Here is a 27819-nt window from a genome sequence, read left to right on the forward strand (position 1 = left end):
TAAGTCTGGGTCTTACTCTAGTCTAGATAGGTGCTGTTTAGTTAGAAATATATGTCAGATAAATAAATAAGAAGAAAGTTACACGAGGCAGTACTGACATGAGACAAACTAGAACTCAAGTTGAAAGGATTTCAAAATAATTGTATTAATATAAAATGTATTAATGAGTTCATATTAATAAAAACCACAAGAGGATACAGTAGTACAACTGAAAAAAAAGGGCTCCAAATACAGAAAGTAAAAACCAACAGGACAAAAAGGCAAAAAGAAACACAAATCCACAACCACAAATGGAAACTAACATCCTCTCAGAAATCAAAAGATCAGAACAATCAGGCATAGTGTTACACCTGTAATCCCAGCTCTTTGGGAGGCTGAAGCAAGAGGATCAGTTGAGGCTGGAAGTTCGAGACCAGTCTGGGCAACACAGCAACAACCCATCTCTATAAAAAACTTTTTAAAAAATAGCTGGGAGTGGTGGTGCACACCTGTAGTACTAACTACTCAGGAGGCGTGAGGATGGCTTGAGCTCAGGAATTTGAGGTTACCGTGAGCTATGATCACACCACTGCACTCCTGTCTGTGTAACACAAGACCCTCTCTCTTTAAAAAATAAGATCAAAACAGATACAAATTGAGTGTGGACATAGATGATCTGAACATATAATTATGGGACATGAAAAAGTGAGGGGGGATTAATCATAAATTAGACCACATATATTTAAAATTTTTTTAAATATAAAAACAGATTCAAACCAAAATCATAGAGGCTACCTTCCTTGATCAAACACCATATGATAAAGATATTAACTATAAGGATGAAACCAAAAGAGTATTATTTGAAAAGATTAATACACTTCACAAGACTGATCAAGGAAAAAAGAGAAAAAACACCAAACACAAATTACCAATACTGGTAATGAAAATGAAATATTACTACAAATCCTATAGATGCTAAAAAGATAAAAAGATTAGTATAAACAACTTTGACAATAAAATAAACAAATTAGATGAAACAAGAACCCTTTAAAAACAAAATTCACCAAACTAAAAGAAATAAAAATTTCAAACAATTAAAAACCTATCCCAAAAGAAAGCTCCAGGTCCAGATGGCTTCATTAGTGAATTCTATCAAACATTTAAGGAAGACACCACACCAATCTTACATAAACTCTGTCAGAAAATAGTTGAAGAGAATACCTCCTAAGTCATCTGATGAGGCCAGCAGCATCATCTTGATACAAACTTACTAAAACATTATGAGAAAAGAAAATTACAGAACAACATCCCTTATGAACATAGATTAAAACATTCTCCACAAAACATTAGCAAATTCAATACAAGAATACATAAAAGGATTAACACATCATGACCAAGTATATATGAAAGGTTAACCTTCTAAAAATCAGTATAATTTACCACATTAACAAAATAAAAACCCATATCATCTCAATAGATAGAGAAAAAACATTTGACAACATTCAAAGCCTGTTAATGATAAAAACTGTCAACAAACTAGGAACAGACAGAAACTTTCTCAGTTTGGTAAAGAACATTAAAAAAAACCCTAGAGCTAATATCATACTCAGTGGTGAATTATTAAATCCTTATACCTAAGATCAGAAACAAGGCAAAGATGTCCACGTCCACAACTTCTATTCAATCTTGTACTGGAGGTCCTAGCCAATGTATTCAGACATAAAAAGCACAAGGATGAAGCAAAACTGTCATTGTTCACAGATGACATAATGGTATGTATAGAAAGCACTATGAAATCTACTAAAATACTATTAAAACCAACTAGTGAATTTAGCAAGGTCTCCGAATACAAAGCCAATACTTTAAAATCAATTGTATTTCTATATTAGCAACAACTAGAAAATAAAACTTAAAAAGTCAATACTGTAACATTAAAAAATACCAGGGACCTAGGAATAACTCTAAGGCTATGTAAGATCGCTACACTGAAAACTGTAAAACATGGCTAAGAAAAATTAGAGAAGACCTTAAAAAGTGGAAAGCCATACTGTACAATTCTCCTTAGATAAGCCTCAATACTGTTAAGATGTCAAGTCTCTCATATTGATCTGCAGATTCAAAGTAATCTTAATCAAAATCTCAAGAGATTTTTTGAAAAATTAATCACAAAATTTACATGCCAACAACAATCTTGAAAATGAAAATGCCTTGGAAGAGGAACCAAAGCAATTTAATTTTAGTATTTTCAACAAGAGATATAAAGCAACTAGATGCATAAATATACAGAAAAAAAACACCTTAAAATGAAAATTAAAACCACAATGAGATACCACCTCATTCCAGTTAGGATGGCTATTACACTGCTGGTAGGATTATAAACTAGTACACCATTACGAAAAAGACTTTGGAGGCCCTTTTTTTTTAAGACGAGTCTCGCTCTGTCGCCCAGGCTGGAGTGCAGTGGTGCGATCTCAGCTCACTGCAAGCTCCGCCTCCCGGGTTCACGCCATTCTCCCACCTCAGCCTCCCGAGTAGCTGGGACTACAGGTGCCCGCCACCATGCCCAGCTAATTTTGTTTTTGTATTTTTAGTAGAGACAGGGTTTCACCGTGTTAGCCGGGATGGTCTCGATCTCCTGACCTCGTGATCCACCCGCCTCAGCCTCCCAAAGTGCTGGGATTACAGGCGTGAGCCACTGTGCCTGGCCTGACTTTGGAGGTTCTTTAAAAAATTAAAAGTAAGGCCAGGTATGATGGTTCATGCCAGTAATCCCAGTGTGTGGCAGGCCGGGAACAGAGGATCACTTAGGCCATTCAAAAGTATGAGACCAGTCTGGGCAACATTAGCAAAACACTGTCTCTACAAAAAATGTTTACAATTAGCCAAGCATGGTGATGTATGCCTGTAGTCCTCACTACTTGGGTGGCTGAGATCTGAGGCTGGCTTGAGCCCAGGAGTTCAAGGCGGCAATGAGCTATGATTGTGTCACTGTACTCCAGCCTGGAAGACAGAACAAGACTGTGTAGGGGGTAAACAACAACAACAACAACAACAACAACTACCATATGATCCAGCAATCGCACTACTGTGTATATATCAAAAGAAAATGAAATTAGTATGTTGAAGAGGTATCTGCATTCTCATGTTTATTGTAGCACTATTTACAATAGCCATGATATGAGATCAACCTAACTGTCCAACAAAGAATGAATGGATAAAGAAAATATGGTAAATGTACACAATGTAATATTATTCGACTTTTTAAAAAATGGACATTGTCATTTGCTACAACATGAATGAACCTGGAAGACATCATGTTAACTGAAATAAGCCAGACATAGAAAGACAAATACTGCATGATATCACTCATATGTGGAATCTTTTTTTTTTTTAAAAAAAGTTAGTATCATAGGAATAGAGCAGAGTAATTATTACCAGAGACTGAGGAGGGGAGGGGAAAGTGGAGGATGGGGAAAGGTTGGTCAGTGGGTACGAACTTACAGTTAGATAAGAGGAATAAATTCTGATGTTCTAACACACAATAGAGTGACTAGTTAACAGCAAAACACAGTATATCACAAAATAGCTAGAAGAGAGGCTTTTCAAGTTTATTATCACAAAGAAATGATAAATGTATGATGTGATGAATACACTAACTACCCTGATTGGATCCTTATACAGCAGAGATATGTATCAAAACACCAAACTGTACCCTATAAATATGTACAATTATAATGTGTAAATAAAAATTGAAAAAATAAATGTTTAAAAAACTCTTCCTAGGGTTACTAAAAAAAAAAACAAAAAAAAAAACCTTAACCACTATCTTACATATCATACAAAACCCAATCTGAGATATAAACCTAAATGTAAAAGCCAGAACTATAAAGCTTCTAGAAGAAAACGTAGGATAGAAGGGGCCATGTCTGCCAGAGCGGAACGCTCCCTCTCTGGGGTCCTGTCGCTCTTGCTCTCTGGCTCCCTCGCCCTCTCTCTTTTTCTTCTTCTCTCTCTGCCTTGGACTCTCTCTATTGCTTGCTCTTTCTCTCTCTCTCTCTTTCTCTCTCTCTCTCTTTCCCCCATCCCTTTCCGTCTTTCCTTCCATCTCTCCCTTGCTCTCCCTCGGGCTGAGAAAAAAAAAATGTAGGATAGAAAAATCTTCACAACCTGGGGTAAGCAAAGATTTCCTGGACAGGTGACACAGAACATAAAGCAACCAGAAAAAACTGAAAATTATCAAAATTTAAAAACATCAAAATTTAAAAATTATCAAAATTAAAAACTGAAATTCATCAAAATTAACAACTTCTGTCCCTCAAAAAACATTAAGAAAATGAAATTAAAGTCACAAACTAGGAGAAAATATTCACAACACATATATCTAAGAAAGAACTTGTCTGGGGGAAGGGAGAGATGTTGGTTAAATTTTTTTAATGATTTGTTTCTAGAATATATAAAGAACCAAAACTTTTTTAACCAAATTAGATAAAATGGACAAAAGATGTGAGCAGACGTTTCATAATTATATACATACCCAATAAGCATATGAAGAGGTGCTAAACATCTTTAGTCATCAGAGAACTACAAACGAACGCCACAATGAGAGCCACTAGCACCAAAGAAAATAACACTGAACATTGTCAAGGAGGTGGGGTAACTATTATACAATCTTACACATTGCTAAAGTGTAAAAAACTTTCAACTACTTTGGAAAACACAGTTTCTTATAAAGTTAAACATACACCTATTCTATGATCCAAGAATTCCGTTTCTGAGTAATTATCCAAAAGAAAAGAAAACATATGTCCACAAAAAAAAGACTTATGCACAAATATTCATATCCCTCCCCACAACGTTTTTATTTCTGAGATGGAGTCTCATTCTGTTGCCCAGGCAGGATCTCAGCTCACTTCAATATGTACCTCCCAGGTTCAAGCGATTCTCCTGCTTCAGCCTCCAGAGTAGCTGGGATTACAGGCACCTGCCACCACGTCCGGCTAATTTTTGTATTTTTAGTAGAAACATGGTTTCACTACGTTGGCCAGGCTGGTCTCCTGACCTCAAGTGATCCATCTGCCTCGGCCTCCCAAAGTGCTGGGATTACAGGTGTGAGCCACCATGCCTGGCCATGTTCACAGCCCTTTTAGCCACAATAGCCAAAACTGGAAACAACACAAACATCCATCAACAGATGAACAGATAACCAACTGTGGCATATATATAAATGGAATGCTAATCAGCAATGAAAATAGACTTGGTAACAATAGTGACGAATTTCATAGACTGTATGAGTGAAAGAAACTACACAAGAAAGTATATACTAGTATTTCCACTTATGTAAAGTTATAGAATAGGCAAAAGTAATTTATGGTGACAAAAATCAGATCAATGGTTACCCTGGAAAGGGGAGTGGAAGGGAAACTGTTGAACTGATTGCAAAGAGGCATCGTGGAATTTCTGTGGTGATGGAAATGTCCTATATCTTGGTTGGAGTGATAGTTACTAGGTGTATGCATTTTTCAAAACTCAACCGGCAGGACATTTAAAATCTGTGTATTTCATTATACGTACTTTACCCAAATTTTTTAAAAGATGGAAAAAAGATAGAAAAAGATGGAAAACTCAACGGTTTTTACCCCTCTGCTTATCTCAAGAAGCTTGCAAAATCATAGCATAGTACTTGTACTAACATCAAAAATTTTAGAAAAAATTAATCTTAAGTGATCACCAACTTCCATATTTAAACTTCAAAACACCTTTCCCAGGAAAATAAAGAACTCTGTTCTAATAAATAACAATTTGTTGTTATTACTGGTAATAATAACAAAAAATAATGAGTAAGTTTTCCAGACACAGTTTAAAGTATCAAGAGCATCTAGGAGTTCTGTAAATTCAACTCCACGTTAAGCTAGATAAAAAGGACCTGTAAGCAGCCAGACAAGAAAAAAAAAACAATGCAGGCACATCCTTAAGTCATACATGCAGTCATTTGATAATTCGTGGTTTTGTTCTACTAGAAATTTTATCTTATCTGTCAAGTAGACTGGTGGATATAACCAATTTCTTCCCAGCCTCCTGGGAACATCTGTTCTCCCCAATTTGCTCAAGGTCTCTCTGGTTCTACCAGCCCAAACAGCAACTACCAACTTCAACAGAAACTATGCCTCCTAAGTAGAGAATATTCTTTTTCAACATATCAGAGCAACTTCACATTACAACTGAAGACAGGGCAAAGACTGCAGTCAGCCAACTTTCTCAGGCTTCTAAAACCTAGTTGGACTTCAACTTGTGCTGGTAGGCTTAGCACCCTGGCTGTCCACTCCTTATCCCCTTTCAATGATCTGCTTCTAGACTGTCACCCATTAACACCACTCTGACTTCCACCAACCTCCTTATCCTTCTGAAGTACAACTTCCCCCTGGCCCTGTGGAGCCCAAAGGGCCCATTCTCCTACCCTCAGTGGACACTGCCCTGGATCGCCATGGCCACTCAGATGACTGAAGTCATGCTTGAGCATCCTTACCAAAAGTTCTATTTCTTTACAATCATGCCATCAAACTATGCCACCCTCTATCCTTCTCAGTATCTCAGCTACCTCATTCACTGAGGATTCTGGGACCAGTTTATACAAGTTCTATACATTCCTCTTCTATGTCTCATTGGGGCAGGCTCCCAACGTCCCTGAGACTAACCCACTTCCAATCTGCCCTTCAATGACTCTTTTATTCCTTTTATTCCTCAACTCCAACAACCTCCATCCATACCAAAGAAACTCATTTCTATGGACAGCAGCAATATGTGAATTACTCTGCCTCTAAAATCTTGAACTATAGTATCTCAACAGCTAGTGTTATTCAGCTCTTTCCTTTACTATTACAACAGCTGCTCCCAGGGTCATTCTGTCTCCAGTATCTATAATCCTCTTGTTTCTCCCATTCTATTGTACCAATCATTTCCTCAGTTTCTTCTTACAGGCCTCAACCTCAATTACTTCAATTACTTTCTTAGCAGTGCAGGTTTCCACTTTCTCCCACCACAGCCTACGTCTGACACACACAATCCGCTCAGAAAAAGACACCCAACCTTGAACTCACTCTTCTACTTCCTGTCCTTTCTGGTGCTATAATTGAATGCTGCATAATCCTAGATTAAGCCATTGCCACAAATGACTCACTACAAGATGATGTTTGTACCCTCAGCAAATAAATATTTATAAGCTGCTGACAATTTAAAGCCCTGTGATCCAAATCTCTATGAACACCTGATGACCACCAAAATAAATTGCAAATTTAAAATTCACTACCATAGACTGAGGTGTTGAAATGGCAGTACAATCAATCATTAAACACAGTTGCTGTTTTCTGACTATAGGTTTTGAAAACATGTTTTGAAACAGATATTCCATTCTTTATTAGCTAAGGTAGTTATTTCCAGTTTGAAAAGGTTTGAACGAAACCAATAAAATTCTATTCAAATTTTCACGCATCAAATTAGCAAATATAGTCTGTTATGTTGTGAGACATGTTTCTGTAACACGAGCTTTCAAGTGGTTTGTAAATAAGATCATTCCAGTGTAACAAGGAAGTGGGTTCACATATTAATTTTCCTAGGCAAGGGGATCTGGAATAGCAGGAATAGAATTATATAACTTTCAGTGAGAAAGAAAAAGATCCTCATTCAGCTCAGCTGCTGCCAAGCAGAAGCCCTCTCAGCTCTATTTCAAGAACATTTAAAATGAGCACCTGTACCCAGGAATCCCAAAGGAGCATTCCCATCCTTTGCACAGCAAGCTGCACTTCCTCTGGTGCCCACCTTTATGGCAACCACATTGGCTTAGAAAATGACTTTCATGTGTACTGTCTCAAGACCACACCTTGTATGTTAGTATCTTTCACTCTCTTCTGAGGCAACACAAGCCATGCTAAATGGTTTAACTGGGCTGCCCAAGTCATCTCATAAGGTACCAATTACGCTTTTGTTAGTGCTCTGCTTTGAAAATTGCAGAGGTCTTGAGTGGTTTGCCCTTAACCTTATTTTTCTCATAAATCTTGTTATTTTTAGTGACTAGGTAAACTTGAAGGGTTTTTTATGGAATGCATTTGATGTTATAACAGAAATGTTTATCTTATTTAAAAATAATACTGAGTGTTATACAGGTTATGACAAGTAATTTGTGATTCTATATAAAGTTTTATAAACATTTATACTCTTTGACCCAGTAATTCCATTACTAAAATTCATCTTAGGGAAATGAAAGACAGACACAAATTTTTATGTACAAATATATTAATAGAAACAATTAAAACTGAAGAAAAGAAATAATATAAACTACCAGCAACAGAGCAATGATTAATAAACTATAATACATCCACAAGAGAGAACAACAGTTTTCAACAGTTTTTCTTTGGAGGAGAGAGGTGATACCCCAAGTCATAATATCCTTTCAACTAAATTGCTCCCTGTTCATCTATCTAACATACTGGGCTTCTTCTTTGAAAACAGGTTTTAACGACGAAATAAGTAACTAAAAAACACTGAAAAAAGACTATGAAGCCATGAATGAAGCTGTTATAAATAATGTAGTAAAATGAGTTTTGCTTAGAATATAACAGTAAATGAAAATTACAACACACAAACTGTATACAGCAAATTTTCAACAATGTCTGGCACCTAGAATAGTTCATGTATGTAACAGGTCTTCAATAAACATCCAGTGAATCAAAGTTAAACATATATTCATATGCATGTTGTGTTCCACTTTAAAAAAAAAAGGAAAATAACAAAATATGTTAACAGTGGTTGAATATAAATGGTGGATTATGGATTATTTTTATTATACGCTTTTATTCTTTTTCTTCTCTTAAATTTTCTATGAAAGTTAAACTGGAAAAACAATAAAAGTGTTTAAAGAAATATGCATACAGCTGCAACAACTCATCGATACAAAAATACAATCAACTACTGTCTAAAATAATCCATGAAGGTTGATAAAAGATAGAGAAAAGGCCCTCAAAAATAAAATTCAATTAAAAAAATCACATTTGTAAAGACATTATCTTTGGTATATTAATGTTAACACCATTAATGATAAATTATTAATGATTAAAACACCTTCCTCCAACTTTCCCTTAAAATACCCAGTTAAATCAAATAGCAAAATTTGGCAAAGTAAGATAAACTGAAGAGAGAGACCAAAAGAGAAGACCAAAACTTGGGAAAAGTTTCCACATGCAACATTTGACAATGGGACTGAAATAAAATTATTGAGTTACCCATGCTATCTGAATGAGAATAACAGAAAACCCTGAGGACGATAGGGAATGGAACACAGCTTTAATTTTTAGAAGAGGAAGCAGGCAAGGAATTCTATTTCCAGACAAACTCTCATCATATGCAAAAACAGTACTCAGAACGCCTCAGGAAACACCTCAATTATGTATTCTCCCCAAAAAGTTTCTCTAAAACATACTGAGAGATTAGTAAAACTTTTGTTTTTAATAGGGGATAGAGAATTGTTTTACACTGAGAAGAGGTATGCTTTAGGATGTGTAATAATCATGAATCATCACTGTTCTGTATCAAACTATAAAGAATTTTAAAAACCAAAATAGTAGAAATATGAGGAGAACCAAATATAAGTATGACCATGGTACAAACCTATCAGTCTATGAATGATATTAGCATATAAAAGATATCATTTATAGGTATAGCCATAATTAATACATACATCAAGATGGTACTCTATAGGAAATGTGAATTACTTCAAATCATCTGTAAGATATTTATAAAATGTGATCAGCTATAAGGAAAAGCATAATCAATTTCTTAAAGGAGAAAATGTATAGCCCATAATATGACCACCAGGCAATGGGAAGAAGGCAGGGAGTGAGGCAAAACTGAACATACACATTTTTAAGTACCATCTATTTCAAAGAGTTACCTATATTCTTAACCTTCACAAATGGTTTCAACTACATAAAGAAAAAACAAGAACATAAAAAAAAAATTGAAAATACATTTATCAAAAATTGTCAATGCATGGTTAAATAATACATGGTATTTTTCTTCTTTACAAATATTTTCCAAATAGTCTATAATGAATATATTTTCCAGTCTATATATTTTCTTGTATATTTTACAAATAGTCTATAAATTAGTATATTTTACCCTAATAATCAGGAAATAAAATTAATGAAATAAAAGAATTTTAAACAAATTTATTTTTAGAAAAAGATGAAATCTATAGAGAATATCATGCTTTATCTCTCAATTTTAACTCCTTTTTCTTTCCTTCCCCATCATATGCTTGAAAAAAATTTCAAGGAAAAGTAAAAGACACATAAAGATAGGGGCTAGATAACCTACTTGTTTCTAAATGCTATTAATTATTAGTGTTTCAAAGATGACAATAGCAATCAAATGCAGCCTGAAAGCAGGGATGGTGGACAGTAGGGGTTATTACTGTCAGGGAGTGTTAAGCGTCACAGAGGTTAAGTGAGTAGTGAGAACTGATTAGAGAGGTAGTGAGGGAAACAATTTATTCAGTAATGCTTTAATGAACCAGTTCTGAGACAAGCTAGGAGCAGGGTAACTCTTTATGAGACTAGGAAACAGAGCCTGGTTCCAGTAGAAGGGAGTGACTGAGAAGGAAGGTTGGATGCTATAGTTAGGAAATTCCAAGGGCTGAGTCTAAGGTAGTCATTCCAATGAGTGCCTTATTTGGGGGAAAAAAAAAAAAAAGAAAAGAAAACTGGGAACTGGGACACCAGCATGGTCAAAGGAAAAAAAAAAAAAAAATCAGGGTAGGTTCTAATATCCCTTTGGGATAAAGGGAGGGAATAAATGAAAATTAGAGTCAGGGAAATAAAGTCACTGAGTATCATTTTGTAGAGGTCTGGTGACTCCAACAATCCTAATGAGTCAAAGGTTATGTAAGTAAAGATCATAGAAATCAAAAGAGAAGAGAATGCTAAGACGCTGTCCTGGGGCAAAACAATCCAAGTAGGAAAGGAGAGGTATAATGCATAATAAGAGCTGGTCCCTCAATGAACAATCCAAAAAGGAAATTAGAAAACAATTCCATTTACAATAGCATCCAGAAGAATAAAATACTTAGGAATAACTGTACACTGAAAACTACAAAACACTGCTGAAAGAATTAAAGACCTAAATAAATGGAAAAACACCCTATGTTCATGGACTGGAAGACTCAGCATTGTTAACATAACAATACTACCCAAAGTGAGCTACAGATTCAGCAAAATCCCTACCAAAATTCTGACTCCCATTTTTGCACAAGAGGAAAAGCAGATCCTTAAATTAATATGAAATTGTGAGCAGCCCAAAATAGCCAAAACAATTTTTAAAAAGAACATAGCTGGAAGACTCACACTTCCTGGTTTCAAAGCTCACCACGAAGCTACTTTAATCAAAACAGTATAGTACTGGCATGACACACATGTAGACCAACAGAAGAGAACTGAGAGTCCAGAAATAAAGTTACATATTTTGGGCTGACTGATTTTTGACAAGGATGCCGAGAGAAAAGGGGGCTCTGCTGGAAAGCAGACAAGAACAAGAATGGACAGCCACGGACTAAAGAGGTAGCATTTTGTTATTAGAATGCATAGAATTTTTAACTTCTGATTTAGGATGACAATACTTCAGCTGTTCAGTTACATTAACCAGACTTCAATTTCCCACTGCCAATTCCAGCAAAGTAAAAATGTTGCTCTCTTGTTAGAAAGCACGGCATTTTTTCATAATTTTTTTTTAAAACAACCCAAATTCAAAGCTAAAAAACCAAAGTTATTCTTGCAAAACTCTTAAGGCTCATCAAAAAAAAATTCATTTTTCCCTAGACGATTTTAAGTTCAAAGTTATTTCAAGGCCTGTGATTCACACGAACTGGCCTAACTCAGGTTCTAATAATTCAACAGTTCAAAAATTTTTTCCAAATGATTTTAAAAGCTGACTATTGGTTTCTCAAAGCTGCACACATGGTTCATTCGTGCTAAATCAGCAAACCATCTCTCTTTATTTTAAAAGCCACCTTTATAGCACTTAACAAAACATATTTCAGGGAGTTGTTTCAAATGTCCATCTTCCTATTACCTTGCACATCTTACAAACAAGGCTGAGGTCTTAGTTTACTTGTAACTACTTAAATATTAGATGCATGAATGGCTGGCTGTCGATAAAGGTCAACTACATCAAAGATGGGTTTTAAAGAAAATGGTACTTTAAAGAAAATGTCAAGAACCATTAGTTAAGGCAAAACAAAAAGTGATGTTGTAGAAAGAGAACTATAAAGCAGAGTTCATGGTTCTTACTTCTCCTCCCCTGGCTTCACTACTAGGTAGCTGAATGACCTTTGGCAACCAATTACTTAACTGCCCTCTCTAGGCAACAATTTTCTCAACTACAAAACAAAAAAGTTAAACCAGATGAGTTAATGTCCCTCCTCAGCCGCAAAATTCTATTACTCTATGATATCATCCATGGTTTCCTAGTGTCAGCCAAAACACTATTATTTTATTATATCATCCACAGTTTCCATATGCCAGTTAAACCTTAAGTAAAAATTCATTTAGTCAAGATAATCTTCTAGATTCTGAGGACAGTGGTAATATAAGCCACTAATCAGAGAAGAAAACCAAAATCACTTAACATGTATTAAACCACTGAACACACGTTAATGAATGCTAAAAGGAAACACGTTAATGAATGCTAAAAGGAAAATAAACAAGGAGCTCTTATTTCAAATGCTCTTAGGTTATGGAAAGTAACAAGCTGAAATTGATAAAATAACAGTTTGTTCATCAGAATCTAATAAATCTAGCTGTGGTCATATTATACCTAGAAAATTAGCTGAGACCTAATGTTTAACTACAAGGAATTAAAATACTAGACTGTAGATAGAACAGGGGCATCCTTTCCTCATAATCGAATAAGCATGTAAATTTTCAATCCCATAGCTGTTCAAGCAATAATCTGTGGATTAAATGTGATTTTTCACGTAATTCTCTGCCACACTCTTCAGCATTTTCCACATATATTTGTCCTGCAACCCTAAGTGTCTTGATAGAACTGTCTTGAGAGTGTATGTTCACACAGAAGAAGGATTAAAAAGGGCTTTCCAGAGAAAGAATACATGCATGATCAACAATAGCAGACAACATAAATATAACCCTTCTTCCCCTCCTTCCTTCAGACTGCCTTCTTTCCGCCCAAGGAAAAGCAGGTAGGCCCACCCTTTTGGTCCTGATAGGTGGTTTAGAAATCAGCTTCAAGAAGACATGGAAGGGAATCTCCTGTTCCTCCCAAGGAAAAGCCAGGAATCTGCAAGCACTAAGAATCTTTCCTAACTGTGCCACTTGAGGAAGTAAACATGATATGTTGTCAAAATCAACACAGAACAGGCACAAATGTTAGAATACAAACAAGGACACTGAAACAACTATTATACCTGTACTCCACATGGTCAAAAAGTTAAGTAGAATCATGGAAAATATAAAAAGACCCAAGTCAAACTTCTAGGGCTGAAAACTATACTGTAAATAAGATAGAAAATAGACTGGATAGGATAGCAGATTAGGCATTTTGGGGAAAAAAATTAGAAATTGTATTTCCTAGCTTTTCATTACTGATAAAGGCTTCTGCCAGAATCTCTCTTGAATATTTCACATCCTCCAGTTGTAGTGTGGGCCAACAGTCTATTGAGAGACTGCTCTGCGCCAACCCATGAGGTAGCCTTGGTACAGGAGGGGGAGACAAAATATGATGGGTGCAGTGATACAGGTCTGCTTATGCAGGGTATGGAGCTATGGAAGTTGACATGGGAGCACCAGAGACAGCAAGGGAATGGGAGAGGCAAATTAGGCAACTCGAAAGAAAGTAAGTTATCAAGAACAGGCATAGTGGCTCACACCTGTAAACCCAGCACTTTGGGAGGCCAAGGTGGGAGGATCCCTTGAGCTCAGAAGTTTCAGACTATCCTGGGCAGCATAGGGAGACATCATTTATACCCAAAAAATTTGTTTAATTAGTGGGGTATGGTAGCTCACACCTAGTAGTCCTAACTATTTAGAGGCTGAGACAGGAGGACCACTTCAGTCTGGGAGATCAAAACTGCAGTGAGCCGTAACTGCATCACTGCACTCGAGCCTGGGCAACAAAGTGAGACTCTGTCTCAAAAAGGAAAAAAAAAAAAAAAAGAAAAGCAGCTATAAAAAATTAACATATGTAAACTTCCATTAGTAAGTATAGCTTCAGTCTAATTTCCTTTTGGATAATAACTTAGCAGGCAATGGGAAATGATCAACAGAATAATGACTCCAGTAAGGCACAGGATAGTGAATTTTTTTGTAAGTATGATTCATTCGTTTACTCATTTGTTCCACTTTTAATGAAAACCTACTACATGTCAGGTACTGTTTCATGTGCTAAAAATATAAAGTGGAACAACCTAAACAGTCTCTATTCAAACAGAACTAACTTTCACTAAAGGAGATGGAAACAACCAAAAAAGTATCGGATGCTTAAAACAGTGTGATAGCACAGAGAGGCACTAGGGATCAACCCTAGGAAGACAAGCCTCTCTGGGGAATTGACATTTTAAGTTGAGATCTAGAAAGTACCAGCCATGTAAAGATCTGGGAAAAGAACCCTAGGCAGAGGTGCCATCTAATGTAGACTCTAGGGTGAGAAGGAGTCTGGCACCAAGGGAACTAAGTGAGTTGTGCAGGGAGGGTCAGGGATAAAAGTGGATCCTGGTGGTAGGCAAGAGTCTCTACATATACATTTACATATTTATAAATCAGGAAAAGCTCAACAGCTTAGATATTTGATATTTATAAATTCGTAATTTCTTAATAATGTGCAATAATGCTTAGATTTTTTAAGTTTCTTTCATATATACATATCGGAATATTTTTTATGAAATTATGTCTGGATTTGCTTCAAAATAATCTAAGAAGAGGATAGGGAGAGTAAGGGCAAATGAGTGGAGTAGGGGGTCAGGTGGTAGAGATGAAACAGAATTGGCTATGAGTGGAGAATTGCTGAAGCTGGATGACGGGTATATAGAAGTTCATTATATTATTATGCCTTATTTTGAATTTTTGAAATTTTCCATAATAAATACATTTTTAAAGAACCTTATTTAAAATAAAAGGGAGGGAGTATTTATAAACACAAATGCCCCATTCACAGGGGATTTTTTAAAAGTGCAAACTACTCTCTATGATACTGTGGAGGATATAGGACACTATGCATTTGTCAACACCTACATAACTTTACAACAAAGTAAATCTTAATATATGCAAATTTAAAAAAAATTCATGTAGGAGGTCAGATCTTAGGATGTAAAACAGAATATGATATATACCAGTTTTTGTGACACTCAGGTACACCCATTAAGCTTTTCATCAAGAGTCCATCAAAGGCCCCAAAAGTCTAAGAGGTCCTAGCACAGTATACAAAATTTGGTATATGTGGACATTCACGCCTTTTTCTAGGGAAAGGGCCTGAGGCTTTCACAAAAAAAGGTTGAGAACCACTGACATTTCTCCTTGCCTGCAGCTTCTTGGCTGAAAAGTAACCTTGCTATTGCTCTTAATCTAATGACAATATCTCATTCATTTTATGGTTTCCTCAGAAGGGCATTACTACACAGCTATTGCCATAAGCAAATAATAAATACCACCAGTGAATTTTACAATTCTGAAAGTTGTGACAAGCACACACATACGCGTACAAAAAAGGTGGAGGCCTGGTATGGTGGCTCACGCCTGTAATCTCAGCACTCTGGGAAGCCGAGACGGGGCTGGAAGGGAGGGAATCACTTGAAGTCAGGAGTTCGAGACCAGCCTGGCCAACATGGTGAAACGCCATCTCTACCAAAAAAAAAAAAAAAAAAAAAAGGTACAAAAATTAGCCAGGCATGGTGGTGCACACCTGTAGTCCGAAGCTACTCAGGAGCCTCAGGCACGACAATCGCTTGAACCTGGGAGGCAGAGACTGCAGTGAGCTAAGGTCGCATCACTATACTACAGCCTAAGAGACAGAGCAAGACTCCCTCTCAAAAAAGAAAGGAAGAAAGCTGACAAACTGTGTATTTAAGTTCCCTTTACAGTATCATCTTTTTATACTATCATATTTCATTTAATCTAAAGTACATCATTATTTTTTGCACCACTAAGAAAGAAAAAAGCTATCAACTGCCTGATGACTCACCACCGATTATAACATGGTTCTGATTTCAGAGATGTTCAAATGTGGAAAAACTGTACATCCTGTAATCAATTAAACATGGCATTTAAAATGTTAATTTACCTGAGCCCCATCTCAGTCAATTCAACAAATTGCTCAGGGTAGGTCAAGGAATCTGTATTTTTTTTGGTAAAGCTTCTCAGATGATTTTGGTTAAAGACTAAGTAAACTGTTAATCTTCAAAGGCAGCACAGTACAGAAAGCATGCACTTTGCAGTCACATAGCCCCACACATCTCTGTGACCTACAGTAAATTCTGTAATTGCCCACAACCTCAGCGTCTCAGCCTTATCTGCTTAAAAAACAAACAAACAAAAAACAGTCAATGCCACCGACTTCCTATGGTTGATAAAAGAGAACACATGTAAAGTACCTGGCATACAGCAAGATACGCTCTTCCTCCTCCTCCCTAAATTACAGGTGATCCCTAACTAGAGACTTGTGTGCTGTCTATTCCAGCTTAAAATTTATATAAGAATGAGAATGAGGCCGGGTGAGGTGGCTCACGCCTGTAATCCCAGCACTTTGAAAGGAGGCCGAGGTAGGCGCATCACCTGAGGTCAGGAGTTCGAGATTGGACTGGCCAATATGGTAAAACCCCGTCTCTACCAAAAATACAAAAGTTAGCTGGGAGTGGTGGTGGGCGCCTGTAATCCCAGCTACTCGGGAGGCTGAGGCAGGAGAATTGCTTGAACCCGGGAGGCAAAGGTTGCAGTGAGCCGAGATCATGCCATTACACTCCAGCCTGGGTGACAAGAGCAAAACTCCGTCTCAAAAAAAATAGAAGAATGACACCTATGAAATCCACTCAGCACTATCACTGCTGAACACACAAGAAGAATCATTCAACAACTGTTTATTATGTAACTGAGCAATACACATTTATTTTGGCACATTTTAAGAGGTCCTGCACACATGAATGCTGTTTAATAAAATTTTTATTAGAAAATATTGTACTTGATTTACATCAACAATGCACAAAAATGTATACTTTTAAGTGTGATATAATTTTAGAATAGCTAATGGTTCTGTTTCATGTACAAGTTTTTGTTTTGCTTTAGGATGTGTAGCTGGCAAGATTCTTCAGAACATTGGCATAACTGCATCAAAACACCAAAAGTAATGCTATGGAACTTCTCAACTCAAGTGCCTGAATAAACGTTCACATGTTTGATTTGTCCCAAAAGTGATCCTTAAAATCCAAACAGCATTTTAGGCAGCACCTTCGGAATTGACCAGCCAACTCAGGATGTGACTCACAGGGGACAGGTTTAGCTGTAATTGGTTAGAGTTCTCTCACATGTGTCGCATAAGGAGAAAAAACAACAACCCTCAAACCCACAATTGCACAATGTCTCTGCCTGTCTCCCAATGAAGAACACATGGATTCAAATAAATACCAACTCCACCAAAATGCCTACGGTTAAGGGTTTGCTGCAGCGTGCTAACTTCCCAACAACCCACCCAGCAGCTGGGCCCTCTGGTGGCTTATGCCAGACTCACCTGCAGAGGACGCCTTCAACCCTCCACCCCTCCCCCACACCAAGCATGGGCTCTGGGATTTAGGAAAGACGGGTGCTGGGAGGAGAGAAATACATGGTTCATCTCCTTTTTCTTTCCCTTGACCAACCACTTCTCCCAAAAGGAAAGGGTCCTTTGGTTCAGTTGCCCAAATCTGAAACCCTAGATTCCTCTGTGACTCCTCCCCTTTCTTTAGCCCTAAAGTCTCTTCTGCTAAGTCTTCTCCAAACTCACCAAATTCCTCACAAATCCATCCCACCCCTTCAACTGCCTTAGTTGACCCCTCTTATCACAAGGTTGGCTCCATCCCATTTTCCAGATCCAGCATTTCATTCTCCAAAGCCATCCTTTTCACTGGGGCCAAAGTTATCTTCCCTATAACCCAGACCTGACTGCGCACTCTCCTAGTCTGCATTCTTCAGCAGCTCACTGAAGAATTCACCTATAAGAGTTCAAATTCCTACTCTAACCTCAGCCTACCTTCCAGCTTTATCCTGTGACGCCCCATGGCTTTGCTAATTTTTTCACCTCAGCCACATTAGATTTTTCCTACCCCATAATTTCACACAGCTCTATGCCTTTGTTCACACTACTTTCTCTGCCTGGTTTGAACTGCTCTTTTCTGCCTATCAAATTCATCCTTCAAGATGAGGCTCAAATGTCTTTTTTTTTTCCTGGGACAACTTTCCTAAACTCTCTAAGCCTCTCTCTCCTCCGCCCTTTCCACAGTCAAAAGTAAGTACTCCTATAATAACTTATGTCAATCAGCAACTTATCTCTGTTGCAGTCATAAATGCAAGTCTCCCCTACAAAATTCCGAGATCTTCAGGGAAAGGAATGTAATAATTTTGAATTGTCATTTTCTACCACAATATATGGTACTTGGTTTAGCTTCAAAAAAAATTTTCTGGACTGATTTGGGACACAGTGATCCCAACTAGTATTGACTTGATTTTAAATAAAATGTGAACACGCTTAACTTTTTCAAAAGGTATTTATTTTAAAAGGAGAAGCAAGTTATCCAAAGTGAATTTCTAACTGGTAGAAATGGGGTCTCTTCCCAAAAGTCCCCCCCGACCCCTATCACCACCACCACTGTTGCCATAACCAGTTTATATCATTCCCCTCACCCACCAGCATGTTCTTCCCAAGCTTCTGGCACTGCCCAGCCATATGCCACCTTCACAGGCTCTGGAATTCCAGAGCTCAGTACTATGAAAATTATCAATTAGAGAACATGGGAGGATGCGAGGATAATTAGCATAATAATAAAGACCACAAACAACCACCTGCAGGCTTGCAGATTCTACTCCTTGAGTTTTTGGTTAATTGCACTCCTCCAGAGCTGATAAAGAGGCAGTATGAATTCAGGTCTCAGGCAGGACTGACTCAAGACCTGGCCTTCTACTCACTGTCCAAAAGGCCCTGAATCAGGGTCCTCATCAGTACAATGCAGAAATAAATGCCTACATTGCAGCCTGTTAAGAGAAGTAAATGCAAGCGATGAACCAGGGCCCAGGAACACAGGAAGGCCAACCAGAGTTGAAAAGCTCCCGAAGCTTTTGGGGTTTCAGAATAGATACACTTCCATCAGGACTGCGTGCCCTACTACTACCAAAAAGCCAGGCTAGTTATTAATACATACCTACTCTAAGATTATTGTTTTCTCATTTCTCTGTTGAAAATTTCTACATTGAATCCTAACCCCTAAGGCGATGGTATTAGCAGGCTGGGCCCTTTGGGAGGTGATTAGCTCATAGGAGCAGTCCCCACGAATAGGATTAGAGCCCTTATAAAAAGACCCAGGGGAGCTCCACCACGTGAGAACACAGGGAGAAGGCTGTATCCATAAACCAGGAACAGGGCTCTAGCAGATATCAAATCTACCAGAGCCTTGATCCTGGACTTCCCAGCTCCAAACCTATGAGAAATAAATCTCTGTTGTTTACAATCCACCCAATTTATGGTACTTTGTTACAGTAGCCAGAGCAGACTAACACTCATCTGTAAAATGGAAATGACAGTACGTAACACAGGGATGACCTCTATGCCCCACACAGACAAAAGACAGCACTTTTAAAAGTGTCAACTACTACTACAACCACCACTACTAACTACTCTTAATACTGTTCATACAAAAAGACACACATCATCTTCAATAGTTAAACCCAAACCCTAACTGCCATTTACACATTGTGAAATGACCATAATCCCTTACCTCCAAAATTCCTCCTTTTTTTTTAGTTTAAAAAAAAAAGAAATCACAAAGACATCAAACCACAAGGACAAACATAAAAGGAAAGACAACATATTTTTTTAAACAAACTTTTGCGAGATGGCAAAGTAGTTGAAGGAATGGTCACTGTCCCTCAGGGCCTCTAAGAGGCTCAGGTCTTGAGGCACCAAGGAGATGCCAAAGGCTGATCTGAGGCTCAGCCTAGACAAGGCAGGAGCCACTGAAAGAGGTGTTCAAAACTTTTGGACCCCCAATTCCAGCAGGAGACCCAAAATTTTTTCTGAAGAAACTGAATCACAGTGACAGGAAAAGTGTACCTAGAAGTCAAAGGCTACAGCCTCCATCCCTCCCTCAGCCAGGTAACCCAAACCCTGGCAGCTGGCATATCACCAAGCATACCAGAGGCACGAGATGACGGTTTCTTCGTTGCGAACACTGGCCCCAAACGAGATGTAAAGGTGTCGATATTCGGGGCAGACTCCCAATGAAAAGTCCACCTGAACTCACAAGTCACTAGACCACCAATACACACATGTTCTCTCCTTTGCAATCAACTCCTCAGGATCTTTCTCTTCATTATAGACAGTCAAGGATCAACAGATATTTATGATTTAAACAAAGAAAAGATTCCTGAAATGAACAGCCACACTGGAGGAAACAGAAGAAATATTAAAAATATATTAAACACAAAGAAAAAATAAAAATACACACATCAGAGGTAAGGTAATACATCCATAAAATAAGATGCAATGAAATGGAAACAGAAAAAGATTCTAAAATTTAAAAACATGATCATTAAAATTAAGAACCATTCCCCCCCTGCCCACTCTTTCCAGTACAAAGAAATACGCAAGAGGTGAGATTAGTTAAGAAAATTTGAAGATCACTTATAGTTCAATAACCAAACTTGGTTATTTTGGTTCAATAACCAAACCAACAGACATCTCAGAAACAAACACACACACACAGAGAGAGAGAGAGAGAAAAAATAAAGGATGGGATTTAAAAAAAAAAAAAAAAAGGCATTTCTGAAAACTAAAAGATAGGAGTCCCTAGATTGAAACGACCCACTAAGGTAATACAAGAAAGAAAAGGAAGAAAGGAAGGAAAGAACCAACCAACCAACCACACAAAAACTTATAAAACTTCAGAATGCCAGAGAAAAAGAACCTGAGCTTCAAAAAAACAAGAGTAAAAAACAGGAATCAGAATGGCTTTAGACTTTTCATCAAAAACCCTTAAGACAGAAAACTGTGAATATGCCATCAAAATTATGAAAAAATGTATTTTCTACCTAATCTTTTAAATTCAGCCAAACCATCTATAAAATATGAGGATAGGATAGACATATTCAAACATTCAAGTCCCCAAGTAATTTATCTCCCATCATTCCTTCTTAAGAAACTACTGAGGATACATACGTAGTAGTAAAATGAAGCAAAGCAAGAAAAAGGAAGACAGGAGATCCAAGACACAGAGGTTCCCAGACAGGAAAGAAGTAACAGGAAGTCCCAGAAAAAATAATCCTACTATCTAGATTGGAGCAAGAGAATGGAATGCTCCAGACCAAGAAGTCTCTAAGAGGAAACCAAGTGTAACTGACAGATGATTTAATGTGCTACCTGGAAAAAAAAAAAAAAATCAAAAGGCATTTAATATACTTCTTGGAGTAGTTGAGGGAACACAGCCAAAGATAAATAGATAACTAATCAAAATGCAATTATTTGCTCTGGGAAAAGCAAAAATGTATAGAAAAAAAACATAACCATAAGTCCCTATTTAGCAATACAAGTGTACACAATAATGTAAATACTATTTTTACAAAAAAGTTATGTAACTACACTGGAGGATTTAAGAGAGAAATAATAAAGAGCTCAGTTATGATACTAGAAAGTCAAAGACTTATTCTACATTGATTTAGAATTACAAAAGCAAAAAAAGAGGAAGAAAAAATAAACAGACATAGTTGAGGTAGTAGCTACCCCTGGAAAGTAGAGCCTGGGGGATAAAAAGGACAAAAGCAAGAGCCTGCTGTGTTTGTCAAAAGCCTTTTAAGCCGGATTCAGTGGCTCACACCTGTAATCCCAGCACTTTGGGAGGCTGAGGTGGGTGATCACCTGAGGTTGGGAGTTCGAGACCAGACTGACCAACATGGAGAAACCCCGTCTCTACTAAAAATACAAAATTAGCTAGGCGTGGTGATGTGTGCCTGTAATCCCAACTACTGGGGAGGCTGAGGCAGGAGAATGGCTTGAACCTGGGAGGTAGAGGTTGTGGTGAGCTGAGATCACACCATTGCACTCCAGCCTGGGCAACAAGAGCGAAACTCTGTCTCAAAAAAAAAAAAAAAAAGGCCTTTTAGTGCTACTGGGTTTTCTTAAAACTATATGCATATGTTAATTGGATTAAAACAACTTATTCTCATATCAATGGTAATTAGTTCAAGTTATAAAGTTGTCACTGTCAACTTCATTTCTAAGTTTCTTACTTGGAACACTAAACTGTCTTAAAAATATTATAAAATAATGGTTCATTTCCCATGCCAGCATTCAGAAGGCACAAAATCTACAGTGATTCTAAAATACGGTGCAAAGTTACTATTCCAAGAAGCCTTAAGTATCATAACAGCTTCTGTGAGAGACTGTATTCTGAGAACTCGGAGTGCCTTGTATACATCTCAGTCCTACCCACTTGGCTCTTCCCTACCTGGAGGAGCCAAGGAGTTATTTTAAAGGTAGAATGTATGAGGGAGATGGGAACGGATGGAAAGTACAAACGACGTGAATCTGGCAGGATGAAGTGACTTAGAGATCCTCTGTAACAGGTCAACCCTATTTGCACTAGAGAAAATACTACTAGAAGTCTCTCTTGCCCCCCAGGGTAGACAAGGGAGTTAATCAAAACAATGCTTCCTACCCTCCCAGTAACAGTATTTCTGGGCATAAATTGGATGCTCATCAATCAGGAGCTTCCTCTGCTGCAAATATTGCTAAGAAAATTAGTTCCAGGCCAAATAAGGTAACAGATACATAACTCAAGTGCTAATTAGCAATGATTTATTTTCCACCATGCCATAATCAAACTTCTATACACAATATCTTCATTTCATTCAATAAAACTTTGCTGCCTATGTCAACACTGTTTCTTTTTTAAAAAAAAATATGAACTAGGCCAGGTGCAGTGGCTCACACCTGTAATCCAGCACTGTGGGAGGCTGAGGTGGGCAGATCACGAGGTCAGGAGTTCCAGACCAGCCTGACCAACATGGTGAAACGCTGTCTCTACTGAAAATACAAAAAATAGCCGGGAGTGGTGGCACGTGCCTCTAATCCCAGCTACTTGGGAGGCTGAGGCAGGAGAATCGCTTAAACTCGGGAAGCAGAGGTTGCAGTGGGCCCAGATGGCCCCACTGCACTCCAGCCTGGGCGACAAGAGCGAGACTCCGTCTTAAAAAAAAAAAAATTATGAACTGTGTGACCTTGAGCAAGTTACTTAAAAATCCCACTTTCCTCATCTCTACAATGGGAATAATGCCACCTACTTCACTGGGCCATGAGAAAATTAGAAGAAATTATGTGTATAAAGCATGTATAAAGCATGTAGGGGCAGGTATACGGCAAGAATTCAATGTCAGTCCCTGGTTGTCCTCTGTCCCCTACCTTCACCTCTGACTTTGTTTACCCATGTAAACAAACTCACAAGCTATATAAGTGCTTTTAACTAAAAAGCCTTTACAAAACCATGCATAATACGTTAATGTTTTTTTTCTTTTTGTGAGACGGGGAGTGTCACTCTGTCGCCCAGGCTGGAGTGCAGTGTCGTGATCTCGGCTCACTGCAAGCTCCGCCTCCCGGGTTCAAGCCATTCTCCTGCCTCAGCCTCCGGAGTAGCTGGGACTACAGGCGCCCGCCAACACGCGCGGCTAATTTTTTTTTTTTTTTTTTTTTTGTATTTTTAGTAGAGACGGGGTCTCACTGTGTTAGCCAGGATGGTCTCGATCTCCTGACCTCGTGATCCGCCCGCCTCGGCCTCCCAAAGTGCTGGGATTACAGGCGTGAGCCACCGCGCCCGGACAATACGTTAATATTTCTAAAATTAATGTGACATGAGTCGTGTTGTATTATTTTTCCTAAGTCTTAGTCTTGTGTTCCAAGTATTACCCCAATTAGCAGTTTTAATTCAGCTAAACTACATTCAGCTAATTCAACTAGACTAAGAAGGATTAAGAATGGCACGACTTACAGCATTCTTCTTTGGTTAAAAACTGCAAATCCGTACATGTAGTGTCTGAAGAGTCTGCTATAAGTAATTCCATTTCTACCTTGAGTCAATCTCAACACACCTCAACAAAGTCTTATTACTTAAAAAAATAATACTGACAAATGATGCAACAGAGAATAATTTTTCCCCTCAAACACTCAGAAGCACCACCTTGAGATGAAATAAAGATACTGCCATAATAACAAAAGAATGCAAATGTCTAGGTACCAAGGACTTTCTTTTTGGGGGGTCGTTCCTGTCAGATCTTCCTCTAAAGGGTCATTTCCAGAATCCACAAAGTCCTAACGTAAGACCCCAGCAATTTTTCAAATTAACTCCCCAAACAACAAAGCTAAGCAAGTAAATGGAACCACAGTCCGACCCAAGACTAAGTTCTTGCTTCCCTTCAAGGTATTCAAAGTAGGAGAGCGGCCCAGAAGTACAGAATCAGTCCAAACTCCCAACACACCCAATGCAAAAACCAAAAAGGTATTGAAACTAAAAAGGTCTGCTACCTGGCGATTCATTCACTAAAAATATGCTTAGAATCTAAGCATATGCTCCAAATCTGCGTCCCAAGATTTGGAGGCTGCCACGAACATTTGGTGCCCTTATAACCTCCCCCTTTCTCTTTTTTTTTTTTTTTTTTGTAAAAGGGTAAGCACAGACCGTGGCCTCTACTGGGGCATCAAAACCACAGCAAAGGGTTTGCAAGTTCAGTCTAAAACGTAAATTTCGAGGTATTCAAAATCGAGGACCCTAGAGTGACACGCATAGAAAGGGTCAAAAAAACTTCGTATAGCAAGGAAGAAAAGTTGTAAGGGCGCTTGACTCTTCTAGGGAAAAGGGCTAAGGAGGCAGTAAGGAGGATGGGATGGGGTGAATGTGGGTCTATCGCGGCAGGGCAGCGAGGGCAGCACGAAGGCTGAGCCGGAGCGGGGGACCGGGCAGGGACCACACCTCCCAGCCAGCACGGCAGGCAGAGACCCGGCCGCGAGGCAAATCCGGGCGCGGGGGGCGGGGAGGGCACTCGCCCGCGGTCCACGGAGCGCAGACTGAGCCGCCGGCGGCCGGAAGCTGCCCCCGCCGGCCTGACCTGCCCGCCCCGGCCTCGGCGGCCCCACTCACCGATCAGCCGGCGCACCTCGTCCTCGCTCAGGTAGAGACTCACGCTGGGCCCCGCGGCAGCCGACTGCAGCTCCGGGGGCCGTGGGGCGGGGGCGGCGGCGGCGCCAGGCGCGGGCAGTAGCGGCAACAGCGCCAGCAGAAGCAGCAGCGGCGGCGGCGGCGGCGGGGCCCTCAGGCCGCGGGCCCCCGGGAGGCTACTCCGGCCCGGCCGCCCCAGCCGCGCCGCCCCGCGCATGGCCGCCGCCGCCGCCGAAGAGGAGCGTCTGCCGCCCGCCGCACCGCCGCCCACCCCCGGCCCCGAGCCGCTCACAGCCCCGAGCCGGGGGCGGCTGCCCAGCTCATCGCGCCGCCGGCCCGTGGCAGCCAGCAGTGGCTTCAGACCTCCAGAGCGCGCCGCCGCCGCCGCCGCCTCCTCGGCGGCATCGTCCGGAGTAGGGGGCTGCCCGCGGAGACGCGCCCGTGCGCGCCGCCACCTCCCCGGGAGCGCGCACGCACCGTTCTCTCTGTGCAGGCCGGGCTGGGCAGCGCGTTGGGGTTTTAAAGTGCCTCGGCGGGCGAAGGGCTCGGGTCACCCTCTCCCCAAGAGCCGGTCCCGCCCCACGCGGTCACCGCGTCTAATTTTTGCTTGTCTATTGTCTAACCCTCCTTTCCCGACGGAGGGGCCAGGCTGGAGCCACCGGCCGCGCCTGCAGCTCAGTGGGCGCCCCAGGTCCCCGAAAACGCCTGGATGCGGCCGTTCTGGTTTCGAAAGAGCAACATGCTTTCCTGTTTAGTGGGAAAACTCAAATTATATAGAAACCATCCTTTGTCTTACCGTCGGTGATCAACTTTATCATATCCGTATCTATTATTAGAATTTATACTACGTACATTTGTTTTCCAGAAAGATCTTAGCACGCTTTAGTAACCCTATTTTTACATGTTACAAAATTTTATTTTTCATATTTTCATTTGTTTATTTTGAGAAGTCTTGCTTTTTTCAGTCGCCCAAGGTGGAGTGCACTGGCACAATCTCAGCTCACTGCAACCTCTGTCTCCTAGGTTCAAGTGATTCTCCTGCCACAGCCTCCCGAGTAGCTGGGATTACAGGCGCCCGCAACCATGCCTAATTTTTTGTATTCTTAGTAGAGACGGGGTTTCACCATGTTGGCTGGGCTGGTCTCGAACTCCTGACCTCACGTGATCCACCGACCTCAGCCTCCCAAAGTGCTGGGATTACTGGCGTGAGCCACTGCGCCCGGCCAAATTGTTATTTTTTAATAATCGTTCTGCATCATTATAATCCACCTGCCTTTGGGGTTGTTAATCTGTGGTCCACACCAGGCTTCGACAGCCTTCCAATAATATGAAATTGTGTGCAGAAGTGTATGTGTCTCCGTGTGTATTTGTGTCCACGTCCATGTTTCTGTGTGTTGTATGTGTGTTTGAGTGCACACAGAGAGGTGGTATGTCATCATTTGTTCTAGGGAGTCCTTGTCCCCTCAAAGAGGTTAAGAACTGCAGATAGACCTCGTGTACTTAAAGGCGGTGGAGCCGGCCAGTGCATGGACTTCCGGGCCTCCTGATGTATTTTTGTGAGCCGCCCACCATCGGGGTCAAACTTGCACCAGTGCCCCCTCTCTTGGTGAGGCTCCAAGGGCCCCTGCCCTGTCCGGGGACACCTCGTCCCGGCGGACAGGCCCCCGTCCTGACCCCAGGGCTCTCGCGGAGCCCGTGCCTCGGGGAGCAGCTGCTCTCACGCTAGGCCCAGCTTCAGCACGCTCGATTGCAGTGAGGCCCTGGGAAGCGGCTATTTTTATCCTCAGGGAAGGGTAGGAAAAAGAGAGGCGGATAAGGAGGGAAGTGCTGGAACTTGATTTTCTTCTTCCCTATCAAGATACACGGATTCCGTTTAGACTTCAATTTGTCAAGCTTCAGCTCCTCAGCACAAAGTCTTACACCCTTCATCCTACCGAAGGAGGCTGAGAAGAGGGAGAGGGAAGGAAAAGTGCTCCATCAGAGAAGGCTAAAAGCCACAAAAGTCAGCAAAAAAGCAAAAATACTTCTGTTGGGACAGCCACTGCTACCAGGGTTCTGCCAGGAAGGGCTTGAGGCTCGAAACATGTGTGAACAGGAATCTCAATTTAGATGGGAAGCATTTTGTTTTTAAAGGATGGCATATTCTTTGCACTTTTAAAAAGGCTCTCAGTGCACAAAGAAAGAAACTCCTATCTTCTCGAGGTTCTTTAATTACTAGGTCTTGTCAGTGACTTCTTGAGGCGGCCTGTGATTAAACAGTCAGGCCTGGCTGGGTTCTGGTACTTATTAATCTTGTACCAGGGAAAATTAAACTCTCCAAGCCTTGGTTCTCTCATTCATAAAAATCCCAGGATAATGCCCGACTTCCAGGGCATTTACAGGATTTAATTGGAGAGAGATACAAG

The 27819-nt window shown here is 39.9% G+C and overlaps 1 protein-coding gene across 2 annotated transcripts in view; it reads right to left on the bottom strand.

Moving 5' to 3' along the window:
* Positions 1-25788, bottom strand: part of RYK (receptor like tyrosine kinase) — a 91322-nt gene extending 65534 nt beyond the window's left edge. For both annotated transcript variants that reach the window (XM_015132118.3, XM_077991481.1), the window contains exon 1: positions 25397-25788. In XM_015132118.3, the coding sequence (XP_014987604.2) occupies positions 25397-25631 (235 nt within the window). In that variant the 5' untranslated portion in view covers positions 25632-25788. The remainder of the gene's footprint in view (positions 1-25396) is intronic.
* Positions 25789-27819: the final 2031 nt, after the last annotated feature.

This window comes from Macaca mulatta, chromosome 2, assembly GCF_049350105.2.
Source record: "Macaca mulatta isolate MMU2019108-1 chromosome 2, T2T-MMU8v2.0, whole genome shotgun sequence".
Taxonomy (NCBI): Eukaryota; Metazoa; Chordata; class Mammalia; order Primates; family Cercopithecidae; genus Macaca; species Macaca mulatta.